General features: G+C 46.4%; 1 protein-coding gene across 3 annotated transcripts in view; it reads right to left on the reverse strand.

Moving 5' to 3' along the window:
* The window catches only part of SLC38A3 (solute carrier family 38 member 3), a 162,033-nt gene that overhangs the window by 14,793 nt on the left and 132,356 nt on the right, over positions 1–14,884 (reverse strand). For all 3 annotated transcript variants that reach the window (XM_083726607.1, XM_083726608.1, XM_083726606.1), the window contains 5 exons: positions 7,805–7,878; positions 6,462–6,554; positions 6,201–6,282; positions 1,850–1,932; positions 1,299–1,357 (listed from right to left, as the gene is read on the reverse strand). In XM_083726607.1, coding sequence (XP_083582733.1) covers positions 1,299–1,357; positions 1,850–1,932; positions 6,201–6,282; positions 6,462–6,554; positions 7,805–7,878 — 391 coding nt within the window. The remainder of the gene's footprint in view (positions 1–1,298; positions 1,358–1,849; positions 1,933–6,200; positions 6,283–6,461; positions 6,555–7,804; positions 7,879–14,884) is intronic.

The raw sequence follows: 14,884 nt of genomic DNA on the forward strand, positions 1-14,884 counted from the left end.
TTTCTTGGGGGGGCTGATGGCAGCTTAAAAGGGTGTAAAAGACAACAGGGAAACAAAACCCCACTGACTGTGCCTGCATCTCCTTCCCAGTGAACTGTGGGACTGAGTGAGCAGGGACAGCCCCATTCACTGAGATCTCGGCTTTCTCCCTTCACCCTGCGCATCGGCACGAGGCTTCTTCTTTGTCCAGAAATAGATCAGTGTTGCTGACAAGGAAGCAAGAATGCTGTGACGCTTCTCTCTCGCTGGCTGTTGCTGAAATGGCTGGGGGCATGTTGCTCACTATCCACTCTGACAGTTCAACAGCACTTGCAAAACTGGAGTCATCACCCAAGCTTTGCAGCAGGAACTGATAGAGAATTCTGCTCTATTGGTGTGGATGCAGCCCAGAAGCGGGGGCATTTCAAGAGCAGGTTCAGGCTCTGGCAGCACCAGGTTCAGTTAAGACTGCTGGCTACTAGCAAGAGAACGATGGTTTCACAACAAGTGCCAGGCTCTGAAGCTCTGTTACCATGGAACCTAAGTGCAAAATCCTGCCAGTGGGGATCTTATTTTTATTTGTTTTCATCTTGGCCTTTCTCCAAGGAGCTCAGGATAGCAGACACACTTCCCTTTTCTCCTATCCTGCTTTCACCCTCACAACAACCCTGTGAGGTGGGTTGGGCTGAGAGAAGGCCACCCAGTGAGCTTCATGTCTGAGCCGGGATTTGAATCTTGGTCCTAGTACAATACTTCATTACTACACCAAACTCTCTTCTTCTGAAATGAACATTTCACAAAAAGTATGCTTGTTGTTGTTGTTATTGTTGTTCCACTTCCCTTCGAAGACTCTTAATTGGATCTCCAAGCAACTAATGCCAATGAGGGAGCTGACAGGAGCTGACAAAGGCCTATAATTGGCTGCAAATCTGACATGGTGTGACCCTGCATTACAATTGGAGGGTCTTGAGTTCAAATTTCCACCCAGCCATGAAGCCCACTGGGTGACCTTCACAATCTGTCAGCCAAATCTGCATCACAGTGTTGTGAGGATAAAAGTGGTATGAGGACCGAGGGGTGGGGGTGGGCTAGAAATGTTGCGCCAAACTCCTAGGAGGTAGCAGGGCAATATAAAAATGCCATCAGTTAATAACAAGACCACCATTTTATACTTATTTGGAAGTAAGCCCTGTTGAACTCAACGAGACTTATGTCTAAATAGATGTGCCCAGGGTTGTGCTATCAATAAATAAGTAACCCAAAATTACTAAGAGGACTTGAGATTAATACAAGCAGCTGCTCCCTATTCAACAACTCACCGAAATAAGGAAGAACACCATGCAGCTGAGGGAGAAACCACTGGCATAACCAAGATAACCTGGGAAGAGAGAAAACAAAAAGTTGCAGGGGTCTTGAAATACTTCTGGAATGGATCATTCTCCACTTCCTCAGGTGTTACAGACACCAACTCTGTTCAGGGACAGTAGTACCCTAGGGTGCAGAAACTGCCATGAGAAATGGCAGGTTTCTGGGTTCATGAATCACCCTCTGTCACTCTCTCAGGTCTGGATGGGGAACCTGTGGAGTAACGGGTGATTCTGGGTACTTTCTGGCAGGACTAGACAGAACCAAGGCCTCCTTCCCCACCCACCCCATCGCATGGGAGCCATTTCCCTGTGGTGTGATCTCAGGCTGCTAAGGAATATGTGCATATATATGAAAATTGTGTGGATCTCTCCCATGTAATCGACATACCCTTTTGCACAACAAACCCACTGAAGCAGCTGCTGGTAACCCTCCATAAATGGCAGGTAAGACAAATTCCCGAGATTATGCTCATCATTCCCATCTGCTGCTCAGGGAGACTTACCCAGTTGTTTCATGAGGGCCAGCGGGAGGATGATACTGACAGAGACCATGATGACTAGATAGTTCCCATTCATGTACCAGTCCCTGAAATGACAAAGGTCAACATTATATCCTCTGCAGGCCTTTGGATGAGAAAACGCTAAATAGTACATATATATCATCAGGTGACGCAAGGCCTGGAGCTTCCACCCAGGCCCTGAACAGGCCTAGGTCTGCTTAGCTTCACCAAGGTGACAGCATCCTGTGCCCTCAGACCCCACTGAGCTTTCCGCACAGCAGGTTTTGTTCACACTGTAAGCATAAATTTGTGTGGGGCAATGTCAGGAGAAACTTTGCAGTATCTGACACTAACTACAGTGTTAGATGCAGGAGAGTTTCTTCTGACATCACCTCATAAACTTGAACTTTGGTGCAGTTTTTCAGGTTATAAAACTTGACCTGCTTGAATTAACATTCTAAAATAGAATTTCAGCTCTACTTAGAAGTGGGTAATGGACAACTAAGCACCAAAATCTCAGATGGGACTGGCCTAGGCCTGGTATATCTGAAGGAGCGTCTCCACCCCCACTGAGGTCCAGCTCTGAGGGCCTTCTGGTGGTTCCCTCACTGCAAGAAGTGAGGTTACAGGAACCAGGCAGAGGGCCTTCTCGGTAGTGGCACCAGCCCTGTGGAACACCCTCCAATCAGATGTCAAGGAAATAAACAACTATCTTACTTTTAAAAGACATCTGAAGGCAGCCCTGTTTAGAGAAGTTTTTAATGTTTGATGTTTTATTGTGTTTTGAATATTCTGTTGGAAGCCGCCCAGAGTGGCTGGATATAAATCATCATCATCATCATCATCATCATCATCTTACTCCCCAAACCTGAAAATGGACTCAGAACTGAAAATTCCTTGGATGAGGGACTACCTGAGAACCCCTAATAAGTTGGTTGAGCTCCCTGGAGGAAAGGCGATTCAATATTTTATTTTCTCATTTATTCAAATCTGTATACTGCTTATCAAAAAAAGTACCAAAGCAGTAGAAAATATAAAACTACGTTGGCATACTAAGTTCACAATCAATGAGACATGGAATTGGGTGCTCTAAGGGGGGCAATACAGTGTAAATATAAGCAAAGTACTGCAACGTTGTCCTAGCCTTCCAGCCACAGCAGTGTTGTTTGGTCAAGCCAAACCTAACAGAGCCTGTAGGGCAGGCAGCAATGACCCTGTATGTTGGACATTGAGGTTCACGTGAAAGCCGGCGTCAAGCTATGATCTGCCTTGTATCTCAGCACAGCCCAGGCAACACAAACCTCCCTGTCTCATGAATGAATAATGCTGCTCTTTGCAGGGGACAGCTGTGGCTGTGCTGTGCACATGAGGCTAAGCCATGTAGCTTGCCCCACTGACTTCCACTCATCCTGCTGAATCTGTCCCTGTCCCTGTGAAAGGCAGAGCCCTATAGCTGTTTGCCCTGTCAGAGTGTATAAAGTCAGATGAGCTTAAAGTGAAGCAAGATGCTGGCTTTGCTTTTGATTCCAAGGCAGGCTGGTTTTGGGTCTCTGATCTTTCCTGCCTCTCCCCACCCACTGCTGACCTTCTCCTCCCCACTACCCCACATACCCCATTGCATTTCATGATCTCACAAATCTTTCTGTGAGGCGGAGGAGGTTTTCGGCAGGCAACTCGGAATTCTGCCCCGTCTCAGATAAAGCATGCAACCGAAACACACTTTCCCAAGGTAATCTGTACAACAATATGCTTACCCAATCTGCATTAAGATTTTTGGAAGGGAGGTTTGTGTTGGTTATTTTATTCTATGTGGGGAGGTTAAGGGGGGAAAGGGCTGGAGCACAGAAATTCACAAAGGCAAAAGGAGAGTCTTTAAAGGAAAGGGGGTAGGGGAGAGAAAGAGAGAGAAGAAAGCAAAAGAGAAGTGGTAGTGGCGGTAGGGCGAACTACTGAAAACGGCACGGGGTAAAGAAATTCTGCTTCCTGTCAGGCACTATGAGTCTCAAAGTACAGGGCCCCCAGGTCAAACAATTATTTGCCCCACTGTACAGTCCGAGGGCAGAACTGCAGTGCATGCAGTCTTGTCCAATGTATCCAATATGGGGCAGCAGTGACAGCAGCAAGGGGCTTCTCCTAATAGTAAGTCAGCAGATAAAGCAGGGCCTAGTACAGGGGGTGGGGGAAGCTTTTTCTGCCACAGTCTCCCATGGGCAACCTCCCAGGGCTGAACGGGCGCGGACAGAGGGGAAACTAAGCAGAGCAAGAGATGACCATTAGATCATCAAAGCACCTGTGTTACTATTCTGACTGACTGGGTTAGCCCCTTCCTAGCCTGCAGCTACAGTAGCCATGGCCAGTTCGGCATAAACCTCCCTGAGAACTAAGTGGAATGTGTATCACACCGAGTGAAGGAAGGATGCTGTTGGCTCAGCCCTTGACATGTCTCAGGTGAGCACCAAAGACACCTGGGAGTGAGAGACTCCCTGATGGCGAACCAGCACATTTCTTTAATAAATTTATATCCCTGACCCTTTCTTCCATCAAAGAAATCAAGGTAGTATCCATTGGATTCCCAGGTAATCTCCCATCATTCAGGCACTGACCAGACCCAGTCCTCCTGAGTTTTAACAAAATGGCCCCCATGCATACCATCAGATCATACCCTAGGACTCTCTAGGATGTACCAACTCACTGCATTAACCCCTCAGCAACCAGAGAAGGTTGGTGCCTTGCACACAGGCTAAATGTGACGCATGGCAAAAGGGTTTCTGGAGCCCACTCAGCCAGTGAGCAGAATCACGATTCGGGCTGCTGCATCCAGGGCAGGGGCGGAGGAGGAAGTGATGCATCGTGCAAGGATTGGAAGTTCACTCTGGTCTAATCCCATGCCGAGGGTTTATTCAGCGCTGGCGTCAATCAAAAATAGTAGTGGCTTAATGCCGTGAAATCCCTGGGACAGGCTGCTCAGCAGGAGGCAAATCCCTCTGCTATGAGAGCGAGAGATGTTAGCTAGAGCTGAGCCACAAGCAGGGAGGGAGGAGAATGAATAAAGGAAGGGGGAAGATGGCTACGAGAGAGGAAAAGATGCCTAAGAGTATGCAGGAAGTAGCTTTGGTAAGGAGCAGCCTGGGCATTCCTATCAGGCCCTGTACTAGCCTACAGTTCCCCTGAGGGTCCAGCACTGGGCTGATAACCAAAAGGAAACCTGTTTGCCTTGCCGGTTTGTCTCTTGGCCAGCCTCTCCAGCAGGCCTGTCTATGGCCACAACCACAATGTGTCCCCAAACCAACTTGCCACACAGCAAAGCCCAAGGCAAGCCTGTTGAGCAGCCACCACAGCCTCATTCCTCAGCAGCCTCCACACTGCCACTGCCTGGCTCCCCCCCCCTCTGCACAATCTCATGGCTATAGTCCAATCCACAGTTTCCCAAACTTGGGTTTCCAGCTGTTTTTGGACGATATCTCCCATCATCCCTGACCGCTGGTCCTGCTAACTAGGGATGATGGGAGTTGTAGCCTCAAAACAGCTGGAAACCCAAGCTTCAGAAAGCCAATTCTAATCTGTTAGGTGCTGGGTATACTTGACCCGTTATACCAAGTCAAACGATGAGGGCACCTAGCTCAGTGCTGTCTACACAGACTGGCAGTGGCTTTTCAGGGCTTCAGGCAAGGGATAGTCCTAGCCTTACCTGGAGATGCCATGGACTGGTCCTGGGACCTTTGGCATGCAATGAATGTGCCCTTCCCTGCAGTGGCATAGCGTGGGTTGTCAGCATCCGGGGCAAGGCAAGTAATTTGTGCCCCCTAACCCGTGGATTTGCGCCCCCTAACACTAACCCCCAGATGTTGTGCCCGGTGAGGCCGGCCTCCCCTGCACCCCCCACGCTACGCCACTGCTTCCCTGTGAGTTATAGCCCTTCTCCTGCAACAAGGCTGATAGCAGTATATGCGCCACAGAACTGGATTTGGCTACTCGGCTCCTTGCCACATACAGATGTGGTGGAAATGTGAGTGTTTGCTACCGCATGTCATGTGAAGCAGCAAGGGCCTTAGGGGAAGCCCACAAAAGATCCAGGAGCAGACCAGCCACCTGGATCAGGGTTAGGTAAAAATGGGGGACAGGGTTTGCCAGTTGTTCCCCACTGACAGTCTGCATCAATCAGGCTCTTCCATTGGACATTGGGAAGAAGGGCAGAGAGTGAACAAGGTAGACAGAGCAACACTGACACCCCATAACTGTTCATCTTCTGCTGAGCACAGCCATGTGATGCTATGGCCCATGGTGGTTGCAGAAATTGTCTGGGTAGGTAAGTAGGAGTGATAAAGGCAGGAGCCAAAGGGAGGAGGACACTTACGTTGTTTTCTCCTCCAGGTTGAGGAAGGTCTGGATGACGAGAGGCACTTCAGACTTCACAATGTACAGGTAGCTGGACATGGCTAGGGAAGGAGACAGAAGTTAACAGGGTGCAAAAGAGTCCCATTCAGATGAAGGGGAGTAAAGATGCTTGGGAACACCGCTCTGGCCCACTTTGCTGTCAGAAAGCCTTCCTGGGATGGGAACTGGTGTGTGTCTCTGTGCCATCTCCATAGCTGCTTCCTTTCCATGGCTTCCTTACCTCCAATATTCTGAAGTGTGATGGCAACGGCAGCTGCCAATTTCCCTGGTGTTCCAAAAGCCCTGTAGCCCAGCTGTTCGTAGGCTCGGATTCCTAGACAACACCAAAAATTAATAGACAAGAGAGAAAGAGAGAGACAAAATGACTCACATCTGCACAAGACACACAACTGTTGGACAAACTGAGACTTCAGGCCAATGTAACAGGGATTACACTGATCACCTAAGAGTCATTTTTAAAAGTCAAGTACTCAAACTGTCCGCATGAACATATTATTATTATTATTAGCCCCAAGAAGGTGTGGAATCATTACAGCATTCCTGTTGCTGAATAATATAGCGCATAAAGGGGCCGTGGAAACTATTTGCATTTCCTATCAGAATTCTGTGACTATCAGTGAAGGCTGCCCCAAGACAGTACCTAGATTTGACAATACAGTGCTGCTAACCAGCGACCTTTGAGTGATGATGTCTGTATGGGACCTAAGATACCCCAAGAAGCCCAAATGATGGTCAGAGTTGATGATTTATCTGAATTCACCTGCCCAGCTAGGTAGATGGAAAAGTATCTGTCCAAGGAAAGACAAAGACTAGGAGACATAATGAAAGCTGAGTTTGCTGTGCAAGGAACTGAGGGTGCTGGCTGCCTCCCTAGAGATCTCATGTGGGAGCAGAGGGATGGCTGACCACCAGAGCATTTAAGCTGTTCCTCTACAACTTGTATATGATCAACCTGTATGCTTTTCATAACATTTTGCTTCCCTATTTGCTTGGTGTCCTTTAAAGCTCGATAAACCCTAATACTTTCCTCCTCCCCAACCTTGCCCATCCATAACGAAAGCACTGGAGTGAAAGCTTCTCTATTTTTACATACAAATCAAACAAATGCAATTTACATATCTTAAAAAGCACAGGCAGAAGTCTGAAAAGTCCACGTCTCTGCTTGCATCATCCTTCTGCCTTGAGAGATTTTCATTCCAGTGAAGGTTTCTGGCGCTGACAACCTTCCCTCTGAATTCAGGCATCGCTTGAGCAGAGAGGCAGTGAAGGCATTTATGGAGAGCACTATTTGGCAGCTCAATACATCCGCTTTGGACAAAAACACAGGAAGCTGCCTTGCACTGAATCAGGACACTGGTTCATCGAGCCCAGCATGGCCCACACTGGCTGACAGTGGTTCTCCAGGGTTCCAGGCAGGGATCTCTCTTCCGCTCACAAACCCTGGAAATTCACTGAAGGCCAGAGATGGAATGGTCCACAGCACAAAGGAAAATATAACAAGCATGAGACAGGGCTTAACTTAAGCCCACTTTATGGGCTTTACAGAAGGTTTGTAGTACTTACCGACAATCCCTGAGGATTTGAGCAGCAAGTGGATAGAGTAGCTGGACAACAGAGCTACAGCAGTCAAAAGGAATCTAGAAGAAAAAGAGGAAAGCAGTGACACCTAAATTGCATGTCCATCCAGAAAGGCAGACTGGAGTGGGAACTTCAAATCCTTCTATTGCCGCATGCTAGACAGCTCCAGAAGCACCTGAGGATTTATCTTCTGAGGGCTTTCTGCAAGAATAACTGAAGCACATCCCAACTACATTTTAGTAATAGTCCCATAATTCCAAAAGCACTATATCCCATCCACATGGATTAGAGGGTACCTGTGTGTTTGGGAGCGGGCAAGGGAAAGACAGCTTTGTGAAAGGGGATATCCATGTTGCCATGTTTTGCTTTGTCTTGAAATGGCGAGATGGGGTAGAAGAAGAACGACCACCTCTCCAAATATAAAGGGACCCTGTAACATTTGAAACTTTTACAAATTTATGTGAGATGTTTATATATATAGAGAGAGAGAGAGAGAGAGAGACAGAGATTCGCAACACAGTGCCAGCATATTGTTGTTGTGATGATTTACTGCATCTTGCCCTTTTATTGTTTCCTTTCTTATATTAACATGCCGCTTGCTGCTTTGGGGGCCTTTGGGCTGGAAAGCAGTATATCAACAGACAATAGTCCTAAGGACAGGGGACTTGTGCCACTTGCTGTTAATCTCATCCCAAGCAATATGCTGTGGGTGTCCATGACACTCGTGCCATCACAGTCCGAAATATCAACTGCAGCTGCAATGAATCGTATTTTCCATAGGAACAAAACATCTCTTTTTTTCATTGCCTGGAAAGTGACCTATCTCTGCAACAGAAGCATAGCCTAGGCTGCACACAATGAAAAAAGAAAGAAGCATGCATTGGTTTCACAAAAATATCCCATGGAAAAGCCCCACAACAGGTTGCCATCCAGTTTGTGTTGCTTCCTCCCTTAGCTGAAGCTAAGCTCACAGAGTGGGGGGTGGAGAGAGGCAGCAGACTGAAGGCGCAGCTCCATAAGAGCATTAACCTGCTGGCAACTATCCTCCATTGGCTCCCCTGAAGATGCACAGAGGCTCTTGTCAATCAGCAGCTGCGGCTGTAATGCCATTCCGTTACGTAACGATTCATTTGTAAAAGGTGAGCAATCCTGTCCAGGGGATCAAGTACTGGGCAGGATGCCAGGAGAATTCAGAGCAAGAACTGTTGCATGTATGCACACATGGGCACGTACACACACACACACGAAAAGGGACAGCAGATGGGCGGGGTATAAATAATAAAATTATTATTCATTAGGAAGTGGCAAATCTTGCTGCTCAGAACAGGAGCCTACCATGGAGCGTCAAAAACATCAAATTCTTTCTTGTCAAAGGTACTTAAGAGCAAATCTTAAGGAATGGATAGGATGCTAAAGGAAGAGGGGCTCCTTCAGGCATTTAGATCCCAAGCCGTGTAGGACTTTTAGCTCCTTGGAGGAAGGGTGGGTCATGAGACTGACAAAATCAATCAATAATCACATCTAGGCACTTTGTTTATGGCACAGATGAGGACAAGTTAAACAATCTCTGCCATCCCCAGTTATATAGACATTAATTTTTCAGTATTTAAAATTTTCAGCATCCTGCTTCTCAGATTACAGTATATAGATGCCCAGATTGGCTGCAGCAACCCAGTTAGATGGGTGGGGTACAAAGAATAAAACGGTTGTTGTTGTTGTTAGACACTCCCCCCCCCCCCAATTCAATCTCACAACACATAGAGGTGATGGGGCAGAGAAGGAATGGGTGGGATTCAGCTAAACTGTAGCATGCATGGAACAAGGTGTGCTTATACAACAGGAGTTTCCGCCCCCTCCCCTACTCATGATCTCCCATGCTCCATAAGTCTGCTCTGGAGGACCAGGGGAACCCCCAGAACAAGATTAGGGCATACACAGAGAGTGGGGTGGGGAGAGATGGGAAGGTCCCATTCCATGAGCAGTGCTGCACTGAATTGCACTGAAAAGAGTGACAGAGAAGAAAATGACACCAGTGTCAATATATATAGCCCCAAAGCCAGCATTACCTCATCTGAAGCAACAACCTTTTTTATTCAAATTCTGAAAGAGGCAGGAGGCATTGTCACTTCAGTTATTGTGATCTCTTTGTAGTATTTTGGGGTGGGGTTAGTTTATTGTACTATAATACTTTTTTTTTTTAGGTTACCTGCCCTGGGATTTACAGAGAAGGGCAGTTAACAGCATCAAGAGCAGCAGCAGCAGCAGCAACAACAACAACAGCAGCAACAACAGCACTAATTGTAATAATAGATTGGGCGCATGCCTGACAATTTCCCTCTCTGTTGAAGTAGCTCTTCTTGATGAAAATCTGCAGTGATGCCTGTGGTTGACTGTGTGTTTTTGCCCTTTCAAGGTTTCCAAGTTCATAGTCTGAATCACAACCACACTGAATAGCTGTCTGTTTTATTTTGGTTAGCTGCGTGTTTTTCTCTCTGCCCACTGTACTTTCTGCACATATATCCATCATGGTTTCAGTCTACAGTCTCTATCTATATATATCTCCAAGGTTAGAGAGGCTCCTGGGTGCAAAAATATTGCTAGGTGTTGTTATCCCATAGCAGTAGCTTCTTAGAGTCCTATAACTTTGATTCTTGCCTTCCTCACCTTAAGCATTAATGGTTGGATATGCTTTAAGAACGTTAGGCTCCCAGTTCTTCCATAATGCTACTTGCACTTGCTGCCAGTGTAAGTTTGTGAACCTGCAACCTTGGCATTATCAGCACCACATTCTAACCAACCGAGCTATCCAGGTTGACTTAACATGGGTCCCAGCTTCCATTTCTTGGCTATGCTGGGCTTCCCGGGCAGTGTCCCTCCCAGTTCTCTGGCAGGGCAGGTGTTCACACTGGAACACCAGCATGACCAAAATGGAGAAGCAATGCATCGTGTCCCTAGAGATAACTTTTCCCCACCTAAAGCAGAATCAAAGAAAATAATTTCATTTCAAATCCTGCCTTGCTGCCTGAAAGCTGGCTAACGAATAAAGTGAGACAGTACAAACTGCGACAAATGGAATAAAACCTGGGAATAGGCCACAGCCCAGCAACCCAGTCCATAGCATTCTTATAAACAGAACTAAGCAGCAAGAACTAAGCAGTTTATAAAACTGGGTCCTAACCAGCTTCCAAAAACTCAGTAGTGAGGACACTTTGGCACTTCCTCGGCAAGCGAATTCTACAATAAAACACCAAGAAGACGCTTTGTCTTGAGGCCACCTCTCTCACCTGAGAAAGTGAGAATAGAGCTCTCTAAGGTGATCTTAAGAGCACAGGGAGTGGGTGGGTAGATTTATATATGGGATCTATTGTGGTTCAAGGTTCTGTGATAGATGTGCAAGCATCTCCACATCTACGAAGAACAAAAAAATAGAAAGCACCAAAGACTGGCTCCACAAACCCTCCTTCCACTTGTACAGGAGCAGTGCAATGTGGGTTAGACTGCGTTCCTTTTTAGTTATATATGGATCTTGAGATTCATGGGATTCTGCATCTGCTTCTCCATTCAACACCAGACCACTGGATTTTGCACTGTGCTGATCTTCCATTCCACCCTCTACTAAGTTCTTTTTTTAAGCTCCTCAGTCTGATTTGTGTATTCACAAGGGCAGGACCAAATTGTGCTTCAGAAGCTGCCTAGGGCTGGCAGACTGAGCTCCCTATCCTGTATGAGCTGTTTGGCCGTAAGGGCAAAGCCTGGGCTTGCGCAGCCTTCCCAAGGCCTGGGGAGCTCAGCTACCCTGTGGAGAGTTTCTGTTTCGTTGCCTGACTACATACAGCAGGGTTCAGCCAGGGACAGTGCTGAGGCATCCAGTCTGCCTCTCCTCAGCCTGTCAAGCCACAGTTTCTTTAGCCAGGGCACAGGATGTCTCCTTCCAGACAAAAATGAAGATGGCACTGTTTCTGAGGCCTCCTGTGAATAATAGCCACATTCATATTCTCCCTACCTGAGGCATTGTTCTTAATATTGGTATATTGGTTCTTTAAACTTGCTGGAAAGCCGTTGTTTCAGCACATTCCTTGAAGTAATCTACCTAGGAACAGACTGATGGTTTAGATCGGAACGTGGGGTGGGGTGGGGAGGGAGGCTGTGGCCAAAATGTGGATGCATATACTGACACGGCTGGGAATTAACATGAATAAGACCTTTCCTGTAGCCACCAAGAAGGGACGCAGGTTCATTATGGTAAATGGAGCACCAACCTTAGTCTGCCCTCAGCCAGCCACCACCCTGCCTCCTTATACCAGTACAAGGGGTGGCTCTCTGCTTCCTCCTCCTTAGTCTCAGAGTTGCCTTTGTAGAATTCAGCAGGGAGGATGGGGACAACACCATGGCTCCCCCTGCTGTTGGCCTCCCTGCCTTCCACCCTACCAGTCCCAATGGGCACCAGCCAACACTGCCATTAAATGAAACTGGCAGACATTAGAAGGTCTTTGCAATGACAGGGAAAACATGTTCACAAGGTCACTGCCTTTCCATAATGTTAAGATCAGAAGGGCATGTAGGGAGACATTTTTTTTCTGTAAATGTTCCACCGTTGTGGAACTCTCCTGGAGAGTCACCAAGTCTCATTCCAAGTCTGAGCATCTTTTGTGAGAGTTTTATAGCCTTCCTGCTTGACCTGGCTGCTTGAGGTTAAGCCACTTTGTTTTCTTTTTAAGGAAAAAAAAGGAGATTTTTTTGTTTGTTTGTTTTAAATAGAAACCAAATATTACAACGTGGGCTAAAATGTATATACTAAAGGGGAAATTATTCGGGGTAGGTGGATGGATTCATGGGAAGGAAATGAAGTTGTGAAGCAAAAATTAAAATTAAAAAATGATGCGTTGGGCAGAATAGTGGTAACTGGGTTAGCTAAGGACATAAATAAGAGCCCTTCTGAATCAGAGGAAGGGTTCATCCTGTTTAGCTCCCTGTTTCTAAGATTAACCAGCCAGATGTCTGTGGAAGCAGGGCATGAAAGCAGAAGCCTTTCCTTGTTTATTGTCCCCAGCACCTGGCAATCAGATGTAGACTTCCACTGAACATGGAGGTTCATATAGCCAGGAAGCTACATGGCTAAGAGCTGTTGATAGAATGTATCCCCCACTAGTTTCTCTAATTCTTTTTAAATACATCTTTAATGATATGCAAGTTAGTGCCCGTCACCAAACCTTGCAGCACTGATATATAAAATTGCACTGTGTGGAGATGTAATGTTTGCAGCATTCTTACGAGGCTTTCTGAATCTGGAAGAGCATGATGCTGCATCATATTGAGTCAACCTTGCAGTAACTTTTGTGGGGAGGGTTTTGAGTTGTGATACTATGTTTGGAGCTCAGACTTCACTTTTGTTTTGTGGTCTTGGGCACTTCACCTGTCTCCATATTGCCCATCATGCAAATGTCTCTGGGAATCTGAGAAGAAGGAATCAAGCCATGTTGCTTGTTCCCAGCAGCTGTTACTCAGAAGTATACTTTTTCTAGACAGGGAAGCTCCATTAGATATCATGTTTGACGGGGGGGAGGGTTGTCCATGGGCAGCACAGGTAAAACACATTCTGGGTGAACAGAGGTGTGGAAAGGTGTGGCAAGACTAACCACCACCACAATTTGGGCATAGCAGTACCACCGCGGTTGCTATTACCTGGCAGCACAGGAAAGAATCAAACTGAAACAGTCTGTGTTATTCATTAGTTGCCACTGTGCAGAGTCTGGCCATCTGGGCCTCACCCACTCCAAGGGTGTGTTTCTGGACAGGGAGAGATAAAGCCAAGCACACCGCGGGCAGCGACAAGGAAAGATATTGGCAGCAGTGACAGAGGTGCCAGCAGCTGGGTTATCAAGGAAAGAAAAGTAGAGTGAGCTTCAGACATCTCACTCCTTGCACTTTATAGCTGAGGCAGCTCTCCAAGACCCTTCAACTTTTGGCACTAATTGGCAGGCAATTTGGTACACAGGACAGGGCTGCTGAGCTGCTGCTGAGAAGGCAGGCATGCTGCTGTCAGTGGACTGCTCAGGGATGGGCTGACACTAGAGGGGGGGGTCACATCAATGATAAGACACAAGGAAATTACCCTTTGGTGTCTCTCCTTCTGAGGTGCCATGAGGGGACAAAGACTGTGGCAGAAGGACTCTGAGTGAGAGGCAGGGAAATGTAGATCTTCCAGGGTAGGAGAATGGGAAAGAAAACCTCCCAGGTGAGAGCTAGGAGGGTGTGCATTTCCTGTGGAGTGGAAATTAAGAGCTAGTTGTGTACAGACAAAATTACTGTATAAGACTAATGTTTTTTGCTAAAACAAACTAGGCAAAAATTGGGAGTCATCTTGTACACGGATAGTGAATGCAGAGGGGGTCGGGCGGGTGAGCGATTGTGGCAGCAACCTTCTCCCAAAAAGCTAAACAACTCAAGAAATATTGATTTATTAATTTCAGGTTAAAAAAAATAGGCGTTGTCATACATGGGGGCATCTTATACAGAGAAAAATATGGTATATGCATTTGTACAGTTACCCCACTTTCAGTATCTTGCTGATGATTTACCTCTCCCTTATTTTTCAGGAGGCTGTCATTAGATAACAGACTGTATGAGTTGTGGAATTTATTGCTGAGATGTTATTGTGTATAATTTGGCATTCCTACTTAGTATGCATTCATGATTTACAATTGTGTATTATTTGTTACTGTGTATTACTTATGATTAACTGTTTAATTTTTTGTATGGAATGCATATTATGTATTAATATATGTATATTGTTTATTATAATCTATGTTGTAAACTGCACTGTGGTCTATTGTCAAAGGGCTGTATATAAACTTTTAAAAGGGATGAATGAATGAATAAATACTGTGAGAAAATCACCTCTGTTTCATTGGATTCCAGGATTCTATTATAGAGTGCCAGGGCCAAAGATATGACTTGCTTGTGCCTGCTGACTGCCAAGAGTGGTGATGCCCGGATAATTGGCATATTGAGATTGATCACTCTCTATTCCTACTGACTATGAATGGTTCTTCCTCCTCACCCTGC

Source organism: Podarcis gaigeae (genome assembly GCF_964106915.1).
Source record: "Podarcis gaigeae genome assembly, chromosome: 2".
Lineage (NCBI taxonomy): Eukaryota > Metazoa > Chordata > Lepidosauria > Squamata > Lacertidae > Podarcis > Podarcis gaigeae.